This window comes from Patella vulgata, chromosome 4, assembly GCF_932274485.2.
Source record: "Patella vulgata chromosome 4, xgPatVulg1.2, whole genome shotgun sequence".
Taxonomy (NCBI): Eukaryota; Metazoa; Mollusca; class Gastropoda; family Patellidae; genus Patella; species Patella vulgata.
The window spans coordinates 66,320,624-66,331,297 of record NC_065882.2 but is presented as its reverse complement, the minus strand read 5'-3'; the positions used below and the strand labels follow the sequence as shown (position 1 = coordinate 66,331,297).

Below are 10,674 nucleotides of genomic sequence, written 5' to 3'. Positions count from 1 at the left end.
GCCTGGCTACCATCATCTACATAATTGCTGTGTACGTCACGATTTCTGTTTTTGGTGACGTAGCACGCACTTTGTGTTTGACATAACAACATCGACCGGAGTATCAGGAAATAATACAAATTTTGTCCAATAATTGTAACTATATTTGAATTAAAATGGGAGGTTCACATAGTGCCTTTACAGAGCAAGAACTTGATGATTATCAGGTACGTTAGAAATTGAACACCAAACCTCTTGAATTCTCCTTATTTATGAAACAAATTAATTGTTATTTTGATTTTGAATGCACTTGATCACCCGAATCGCGAATCTTGGATGAATTGATCATTCATTCAATGTCTATGTCATCCTATGATGTCATTGTATTGCAGAGAGCAGAATTTAGGTTGTTTAGAAATACACTATAATTTTTTTTAAAGGCATTGATCTCGATGTATCTCAGTCAATAAAGTAGTAACTACATGATAAGATAATTTATTAAATGTTTTGTTTTTGTCATGTCTTCTTAGACCAAATTCGAAATTATCATTAAAAATATTATTTTACGTTACCAATTTAGTAATCCAAACGTAATTTTAACATATGAATTCAGACACTAGATAGCTGTTATATATGTAGGTTTTTTTTTTTATTTGACTGATCAATAATTTCATGTCATACCTAAACGTCATCGATATTTATTTGTGCCGTAAGTGGCTTGGTGGCTCAGTGAGTAAGGTGCTATCAGTCTAATCAAAAGTTAAGGAGTTCGATCCAGTCCAGGTGTTGGTCGAGAAAGTATAATTAGCTGACACTAGAGTTTTCCAGCGTGGTTTATATGGAAGGGATCGCTGTCAATATTAAATGCTCTGCTTAAATGTCTTTACCATTGATGTAAAAAGTACAATGTACAAAGTCCTAAAACCAGTAATGATAAAGTCAAAATACTTCTAAGGCCAATGTTAAAAGTAAAACGTCAAATGTAATGTTTCAAATGACAAATGTTTGATTGGAAAAAGGCTATTTTTTGTGTGTCTACATTTTACTTTTCCCTCAGTACATTTTACATTTGCATTCTTCTGCATCTCATTTGACCTTCACGCTTTCTACATAGCATCTTACGCAGAGCACTAACTATGATATGCAAATGTAGGATATCACGTAACTTATTAACATATACTGAAATGAGGCTGAGATGAACCTGGCACACTATAAGCCAGCATACAATAAGGGGAAATCAGTCTGGCACACTGTAAAAATATTTCTTACGGTACCGTGAAAAAATGATCAAATTTGGATGGTACTAAACTATATTACCATGATTACAGAGAGGAAGAGGGTATACAAGCAATGTCAAAATATGGTTCATGATGCGATATTCACTATATCATGTTACATATCCGTGAAAAGCACGTTCATGTATACTCTTTCCTCTCTTTAAATACATGTAATATTCATTATTTGTTGGGCACAATGATTATATTTTTTTTAAAAATGGATTAAAGGTAATTAGTCTGTACTCAAATTTTTAAGAGAGAGTGCGGGGGCGGTGGCGAGGGTCAAAATGTCAAAATACGGGTCTTAATACGAAATTCCAGTTATCGTGTTCATCACTGAAAAGTAAGTTTCTTTATGGCACATTCATAATTACCTACTTTAGAGAAAGAAAAAGCCTTCTTGTTTTGTCGAAAGAAATTTTCACTGTCCGACAGTAACCTAATTGCTAAATATAGACTATACTGTCAATTTATGTTATTTGTCAAAGGCTCGGATTACCCATAGGCATACCAATCACATGATTTTATTGCAGGCACGATTGTTCAGTGAATTTCTTATAGTTTGCCAGGTTGATTGCCTCAGTATCGTGTGGTAAATTCTTATGTGTGTGAGATAGCTTTATTTAACGCCCGCTTCAACCGAGGTGATATCACAGACAATGTAAATATCTTATAGTGTGCAGGCTTATAGTGTGCCAGGTTGATCTCGGCCTCGTTTCAGTATATGTTAAGTCACGTGATATCCTACATTTGCATATCATAGTTAGTGCTCTGCATAAGATGCTATGTAGAAAGCGTGAAGGACAAATGAGATGTGGCAGAACGCAAATGTAAAATGTGATGAGGGAAATGTCAAATCTAGACCGGTCAAAAACAGCATTTTTGAATAAAACATTTGACATTTGACACATTGCATTTGACGTTTTACATTTAACTTCGGCCTTAGAGGTAATTTGACTTGATCATTACCGGTATTAAGACTTTGTACATTGTGCTTTTTACACATAATCAACGATAAAGACATTTTAGCAGACCATTTAATATTGGCAGCGATACCTTTCGGTAGGTTTACCCTGGTCCGTGATTGCAGCATCGAGGGCCTGGTAAGGACAGTGTCATTTGTTCATTAAAATTGCACGAACCGCCATGGTCCTGTTACATGTTGATGTACACGTAATAGAATCCTTGACAATTGGAATTGGAAATAAGAGTAGGCTATAGTACCGTTGTCCAGTCATTTTGTTGTTTATCTTATTTCTGTTTGTTGATGATATTGTCATTTGTTGACAATGTACATTATACAAAATGGAATAAGGTCTACTGCTGATAGGCCTCACATTGTTTTAGACACTATTACATTATTATTCTGGGCTAATGTAGACGAGCATTATTCAGTGTGTTATGATGAACATTTTGCCTGGACACCTGTGCTACATACAGCCTAATTTATTTTTAATTCCAACTCATGTGTTTGTCAACGTGTACACAGTACCTTGGTTTTTCATCCCATATGAACAACAAGACACTGTTCCTTGAAAAACCCAACGGTCTTTCAATAACAAAGTCAAAGAAATCAATGCCAGACAATCACAAGGAAATTTCTCAGTCAGCACTGCCAGAATCAAACCTAGGAATAACTTCCTGGTCCATATTTGAATTTTTCTTTTGGTAAATTTTATATCACTGACAATTTAATTTTTTTGTTTTTCTTTTAGACCCTGACATATCTTACAAAGAAAGAAATTCTTCAGTAAGTATTTTTAAAATATTGATATATCATTAGTTAATATGGCAATATTGGTTTTATTTGAAGTAGGATGACCTCAATAGATATGTATATTTTACCCCTGCTTATATTCATGTAAGGAAATATAATGTAAACAAAACTGATAATGGTTGTTTAACCAGGACAAGAGAAGTAAGCTGTGTATGTATGATTTTATATGGTGTTAGACTCACCATTTGACTGATAATATTGTGACATGTTGTGTCTAAAAAATATTACCCTAAAACAGAACAAAACTGGTAATTATCTTTATCAACAATGCATGAATATTGTTTAATTTACGTTTTATTTACATTACATTATTCTAACTTAGCATCTTTAGTATTCAAGGAATTGATTTGTAGGTTGTTTTTTTGTTGTTTTTTTTTTTCAAATAATAGTTTTAGCAAATGTATCATCTAATGTATTGAATTATTTGCAGTGTTTATAAAAGATTCTACACCTTAGATCCAGAAAAAGTTAATTTAGATAAGAATGTTAAACTAGCAATGGATGATATTCAGAAATTACCTGAACTTAAGGTACGGTATGAATAATAATGATCAAAGAAAATTTCAGTTACTGGGTAGTCAGAGAGCAGAAGAAAACAAATTTGACGTATAGTTGAACACATGTACTAAAATATATGAATTAGGGAGTAATTCTTTGGATCGTTTTGTGTGAAGAAAGAGGAGAGAGAGAGAGAGAAATGGGGTTTAACGTCCTCTCAACACAAACTAGGTTATTTCAGGACTAACATGGTTTGATTTTATTTCAATAATTCGCTAGCGCGTAGGGGTCTTTAGCAGTGGGAGGAAACCAGAGGACCTGGAGAAAACCCATGAGGTTGGACAGGCGACCCTACATACAACTGGGAAATCAAAACCACGCCACTTGACTCAATGACAGACTTTATGATACAGTGCGCACACGCTTACCATTCAGCCATCCAATCCCCCGAAGAAAGAAATGTAATGAAATGAAATGGAGTTTAACGTCCTACTCCGAAGAAAGAAGAATAAAGAAGAATAAATGTTACACTTGAATGGGCTATACTGATCAATAGAAATGACTTGCATTGGCTGAGTTCTATAGTTGCTGTTTGTCTGGGGATTACTGTCTGCTTTCTCTGTCTTAGTAACCATTCAAAATATTTAAACATTAAATTTTTCAGTATTTACTTATTGTTCGATCTAGAAAAGTCTAGATCCAGTTTCAAATTTTATTGACTTCTATCCACATCAGAACATTTTCTAACCCAAACGTTTGGTTTTGATCTCCTAAATTAGAATACTGCTTAATAAACTGAATACAGTATGATTGATATAATGCTAAATTGTATTGAGATTGTTCAGCAAACAACAAGATATTCATTGTAGAAACATAGCTCCGATTAAAATGCAGTAATTTTTTTTCCTTAGAATTGTTTTGTTGTACGCCCACATTTTCATGTGGCTACCATTTGTTTTTGGATACTCAACAGGTCACAATATTTATCCAATTTTGACGAAACTGGAAATTAGGTTTACATCTCTCAAGGATCTTGGTTTCTTTTTTTCGAAATTGGCAAGTATCAAAACGTAACTTCATGGATTATTGCCCCTGATTGTATAAAAAATATCGTTTTTAGCTTGTGGACACTCTAGAGGTCATAATTTAAATCCAATTTTGATGAAAGTTGAAATGTATGTTTATAACCCGAAGATATCGGTTTCTTTTGATATTCGCGCTTATCGAAACGTAACTTCCTGGATTATGGCCCCTGATTGTACGAAAAATCGCATTTTTAGCTTATGGTCCCTCTATAGGTCACAATCATTATCCGATTTAAAAAATGTTTGAATATATCATCGTTACACCATAATGATGGTTAATTTCGAATTTCATAAAGGTCAGACCGAATCTGCCAGACAAAATGGCTGCTCCACGTATGCAAAAAGTGTCAAGTATGTAAGGGTTGTGAACCCTCTAGAAATCACAATTTTTATCCGAATTTGATGAAACTTAAAATATATGTTTATGTCCAAAATATCTAGGTTCCTTTCGTGCATATCGGACCGTAACTTATTATGACCCCTGATTGTACAAAATATCACACTTTTTTTTTAGCTCGTTCTCTGTCCATCTCTTGCAAAATGTGGGCATATTTTGCATATCACATTTTTTTTTAGCTCGTTCTCTGGCAATCTCTTGCAAAATATGGCCATATTTTGCATGGCAAACCGCTGGCTGGTTTGTTTTCATGTAATATTCCTATATATCTGGTGAAATCAGTGGTACAAAAAAAGGTTCCAAGGATATGAAAATATGATGCATATTATTGTTTTCATTTATTTAAAATATTGTTTTGACAGGTGAATCCATTCAAAGATAGAATTTGTAAAGTTTTTTCATCAAGTGGAGATGGTGAGATGACATTTGAGGACTTTCTAGATATGATGTCAGTTTTCAGTGATCAAGCTCCTAAAAATGTCAAAGTAGAATATGCTTTTAGAATCTATGGTAAATGTTTCTTTATTTTTTTTGGCAAACAATATTTACTACATACTATAAATATTTTATGTAAAATATGTAGTGAATGTGATGAGTCAATAGATCATAATATTTTTTCCCGGAAGTGTCACTGGACTGTCATAGGTTAATCCAGTATCCAATAATTGTAATGACTGTATGTAACATATTCATATTAGCTGATTTTGATATGTGAGTGTATATTATTAACACCCAGGTCTGTTCACATTTCTTTAAAGAATGTAGAGGTCATAGTTATTTAAAAAGGAAATTCTATCAAACTTGTTACACTTTTGATAGTCTTATGGAAAAACCAAATCAAAATTTAAAGTTGTATATGAATTTTGTGTCAAGTTATCGCCCCTGTCACTGAGATCTTGTAAAATTTGTCTATATATTAAAATTCAGAAACATTTTTTTTTCAAACTTGCTGTATTTCTGCTGAACCCTGTCCAAATTCAGAATCGTTTTTCAAACTTAGTGTATATTTCTTTCCTGAATGTTGTGTTATTATTATTACATTTATATGGTGAAGTTAATTATTGGTATGAAGAAGCAGAATGATATCTATCCTTTTTTTTTTTGTATTTATAGATTTTGACGAAGATGATATGATATCTGGTAGTGATTTAAAGCAAGTTGTAGACAGATTAACCGGGGAACAAAATTTATCTGAAGAAGATATGCAGCAACTGATTGATAATGTAATATTTTGAAATAATTTTTTTTCTTAAAAAATAATTAATCAAAAAAGTGTCCGATACTTTATCTATAAATAACTATTGAAGTGTTTCTCAACCTTTTTTTTGCCAACGGCACACCTTGGAACACATGAAAAAATAGCGTCACGCCTGGCTAAAGATATATGAAAAATATTTTGATTTTGCAAAATATAAACATAGAAAGCATACAACTGTAGACACAGACTAGCCATAAACACATGGAATGACTCAAAATAAAATAAAATAAAAACACAGCTATGAACTTGACAGTAGACACCAGTGAATTCTCAATTGGGATCACATGGTTTTTCCCATCTCGTGCCACACTGGTTGAGAATCACTGATCTAATGTGTGATTTATTGGTCAAATATTTTGGATACAATGCAGCAGTCCACAAATATCAAATAATCTGAATTGTAACGTCTCTAAAAATGATACTGTTAATTTTAACAAATATTTTATCAAGATGGTGTCCATTACATTACCTAAATAATCTGTGATTAAGGAGCAGACACTTTCTGGAAACTGTCTCTTGAAAAATAATAAATTTCATTTGATATGATTGTAGATTTTTATGGAAGCTGATCTAGATGATGATGAATTTTTATCATTTGCTGAGTTCGAACATGTTATATCTAAAGCTCCTGATTTTATTAAGTGAGTACAATTGTTAGCTGTCTGTAATGTGTGTGGATAATGTGTGTATGTCTGCTATGCTGGGGGTCATTATTTAAATCCCTGCAGGAGTGACCTGTCTTACCGTCTGTAATGATCTATTAATTATACCGACACTGTGGCTTCAGATCATGGACAGGAGCAAATAATACACCTGAAAGTAATGACTACATGAAAACTTTGCCTGGAAGATGGGGTCAATTATAAGTTAACATAATCAGTATATAGTAGTTTCTTAATGTGTCCATTGGAAATATACATTTTTATAATATAGTTCAATTCTTTATTTATTAATTTCAGTTCATTCCGCATTCGGCTGTAATAAGGAAGTTGACATGATCAGACCCAACATTCAGTGGTTGTGGGACCATAAAGTATTACAGTAATTATGCAGAATAAAGAAACCAAACTTTATATTACTATTCCCAGACAGATTTGTGTTTAAAATATTAGAAATATGATCTTGTTTCAGTATTTTACGTGGAGAACATCTTTGTCAATAATAACCCATATTCAAAAGGAACATAAAGAAATAGTTTTCACTGTGAACAGGTCATATTTAATTTAGGATTATTTTCATGCTGGCATTAAATATTGTTAAATCAGTGTATTGGGACTGATTCTATTTTGTTTTTGTTATTAATATCTATTGTAAATGGGACACAGTTTGGTACAAAATAACTCTAATTGCAATGTAAATTTGCTACAACATAATACAAGAATTTAAACTCTGTTCTTCCACTATTGTAACTTCAGCCATTATGTGAGATTCTTTATTTCTTGTGCGAATCTTAACAAACTATAAAAACAGAATTTCATTTTATTTCACATACATCAATATATATATTGTTGTCACCCATGTGTCTTATCCTTTATGTGTGATTCAATCATTTTTACTTATTTGGGAATCAAAGATCATTGTTTGGCAATTTGCATTACATGTATGTTTTGAAAATATAATTTTTTATCAATCAATCAGGATGCATACACTTGCAGATGACCTTTCTTTAATAAAAACCAAACTATGGAAATTATTGGGTAAAATAACAAAATACCATGTAAGCTACATTAATTTCATGACAATAATTAAATTTGTGGGTGGATTGAAAGCCTTGACAACTACAGTTGATTTATCAGTACCATCAGGGGTATATATTCATTCTTTTGCATGGATAGTTCTCGAGGAAAACCAGGTTACCTGGTGTATAAATTCGGAAATCAGTTAGGATGAAAATGTACAAATGGTCTTTATTTTCTTCCTACCTACACCTGCTTATTGTTTGTACCTTTTCTTCCTGAACCCCTTTTCTAAGAAATAAGGTATAGATAGAAAATATACAAAAAATATACATATACCAACTCAGAAGTAAGTTTAAAATAAAAAGGTACAGCTAAAGTAAACATCCAGGACAAAAATGTTAATTTTAGAATAAAATATAGGCCTACCCCTGCTATTATTTTATGTTGTAATAAATTCTTGTTCAAGAGTATTATATTATGTTTTTATCATTTAACAAAATTAGAAATATAATCAATATTATAAAACTAATATATTTTAATTGATATGTATAAAAGGTGTAAATATAAATATATAATTCTTTCTGGCTTCCCAAAATTTCCAAAAAATCATTATTTTATCTAAGAAAACAGCAATGTTATTGTAAATACTGACATTTTATGATTTTATTATAATTAAATATTATTTTCATCTGTTATACATGTATTTTTAATATTTATTTTAAACTTGTGATAATTTTAGATCTAAATATGCATTTAAAATCAATACCACTATGTGTTAACGGTATAATATACCAGGTAAAAAATGTTGATTACTGGACATTACGTAAAGTAAATATAAAAACACCAAGTGTGTTAGGTATTTTATCATTTTTATAATGCTGGTTTAAGAGGATAAAGCTATAAAGGTTCCATGTATATTACCCCAGTATATAAAACTAAGTTTTACTTAATATGAATCTTAACTGTGCTTCAAAATATTTTATACATAAAAAAAAACCTGCTGCATATTGCTAAATATGACAAATAAAAATAGAATATTTAAAAACCTTATGTGGATTCAGTATAAATGTATGTATTCCCATTCATAACCTTTCTATTTGATAAAATTATATACCTTTCATTTCAACCTTTTCCGGTTGTTCTGTTGTATTTTCTCTACAACAAACCTTTAAGCTCTCTTGCTTTTTCTTCACCTGCAATAGTTATTAATCTTATTTATAATGGTAGTTTTGTGGTTGTGATTCACGTTGATTTTATTACCTACTTATTTTAATATATCATACATATTCTTATAGAATTATTTACCAATTATTGTATATCATACACATTCTTATTGAATTATTTACCCATTATTGTATATCATATATTTACCTATTATTGGGTATCATAACACATTCTTTTAGAATTCTTTCTTGAATTTGTCTGCTCGACTTGCTTGTTCAATATTTAATAGCTGTCTAAAACTTAAAAATAATTTTGTGCAGGAATAGAAGCCAGGACTTTTAATCATTTGTAATACCTAACATATTTACCTAGGATGAGATCTCACAAAGCAACCAAAAACAAAAAGTTACCTGGCCCCTGTTTTAAGCTTACAAAATATTTTTATTTAAGGATTTAAGCCTTTATATTTGTAAAAAATTCTGTGAATGTATTAATGGAAATATTATTTAATCAAATTATTTCTCAATATTTTATTGAACACTGACATTATTTATATATATATTTTTTGAATAAAAAAATCATTTAACCGCATATTCCTTAATTTGATCATTTGAGGGTGTCCAGTGGCCTAAAAATGAAAGTAGACTTTCCTATGTGTAGTGAAATTGATGCTCCAAATTTCAATTTAGAAAACAGCTATTCATATCACTGATAACTGAAGATGATTTGTGGCACTACAGATGCTTATTATATTTTATTGGTTGATCTGTGGTCTTTGTAACGGGTGTGAAGATTCTTTGGTCTGAGCGTACACTGGATTACATATATCATCTCACTCAGTTAAAAAACAGTACTGGAAAACCCTGTTCCCAATTACTGCGACTCTTCAACTACCAAGAAAAATATTCACACTCAAGTGTGTAAAAGTACTAGGATGTATTCAGCCTTGAGTGCTAGCTGTTTATCACGAGTTAAATAGTGACCCCTAGCAACTGATTGAAAGAACAGCCATAAATATAGCAACCATCTTTCTTTTAGTCCTGAATAAACTTAATTGGTGTAGTTTTGACCCAGAGTTTGTGACGAGGAAATGAAATGGGGTTTAACGTCCTTCTGTTTTGCTCCTAAACTGGGCTAATGAAGACAGGCATACGCCATACAGTGTACTATGAGGGAAATTTTTCCCGGGCAGCGGCACCAAGGCCTACTCTTATATCGAATTCCAACTGCCAAGGGATCTTTTACGTGCATGCCAATTTGTACACAAGACCTCGGTTTATTGTTTGGTTTTTTTTTTCATTTTGAGCGAAGTCTGTATTACTACAGGCCCAGGGACTTTACAGCGCAGTGGATACTTACGGCTAGACCCCTGTATTCATTCATCTGATGCACTTGTGGTGTGTAGGATAAAACACCAGACTGAGGTTATGCTGGGGAAAGAAAGACTGAAGAAAATAACCAGAGAAAAAGTTTTTTTTTCTGAAGCCTTCTTCCCCAGCAAAACCAAAGTCGAGGGCCTTATCTTGCTTATAAATCGTCTATGTTTAAAAGTAGGTAAAA

The 10,674-nt window shown here is 31.9% G+C and overlaps 1 protein-coding gene across 2 annotated transcripts; it reads left to right on the top strand.

Moving 5' to 3' along the window:
• Window positions 1-43: 43 nt before the first annotated feature.
• LOC126817753 (calcium and integrin-binding protein 1) lies at window positions 44-9,707 on the top strand. Of its 2 annotated transcripts, XR_007679118.1 has the most exons (8): window positions 44-206; window positions 2,972-3,006; window positions 3,464-3,563; window positions 5,376-5,523; window positions 6,127-6,236; window positions 6,824-6,912; window positions 7,231-7,369; window positions 7,428-9,707. XR_007679118.1 is itself a non-coding variant. In XM_050544901.1 (7 exons), exons 1-7 carry the CDS (start codon window positions 156-158, stop codon window positions 7,250-7,252), a joined length of 555 nt encoding a protein of 184 aa, XP_050400858.1. In that variant the 5' UTR covers window positions 44-155; the 3' UTR covers window positions 7,253-9,707. The 2 variants fall into 2 exon arrangements, 1 of the variants encoding a protein (XP_050400858.1); XM_050544901.1 differs by having other exon boundaries at window positions 7,231-9,707.
• The last annotated feature ends 967 nt before the right edge of the window (window positions 9,708-10,674 follow it).

What these genes read in the sequence shown, in the direction of transcription:
- LOC126817753 (XM_050544901.1), top strand. Translation starts at nt 156, where the DNA reads ATGGGAGGTTCACATAGTGCCTTTACAGAGCAAGAACTTGATGATTAT. An exon ending in AGAAATTACCTGAACTTAAG is followed by an intron (nt 3,564 to 5,375) that starts GTACGGTATGAA and finishes TTGTTTTGACAG; the next exon opens with GTGAATCCATTCAAAGATAG. An exon ending in ATATGCTTTTAGAATCTATG is followed by an intron (nt 5,524 to 6,126) that starts GTAAATGTTTCT and finishes TTGTATTTATAG; the next exon opens with ATTTTGACGAAGATGATATG.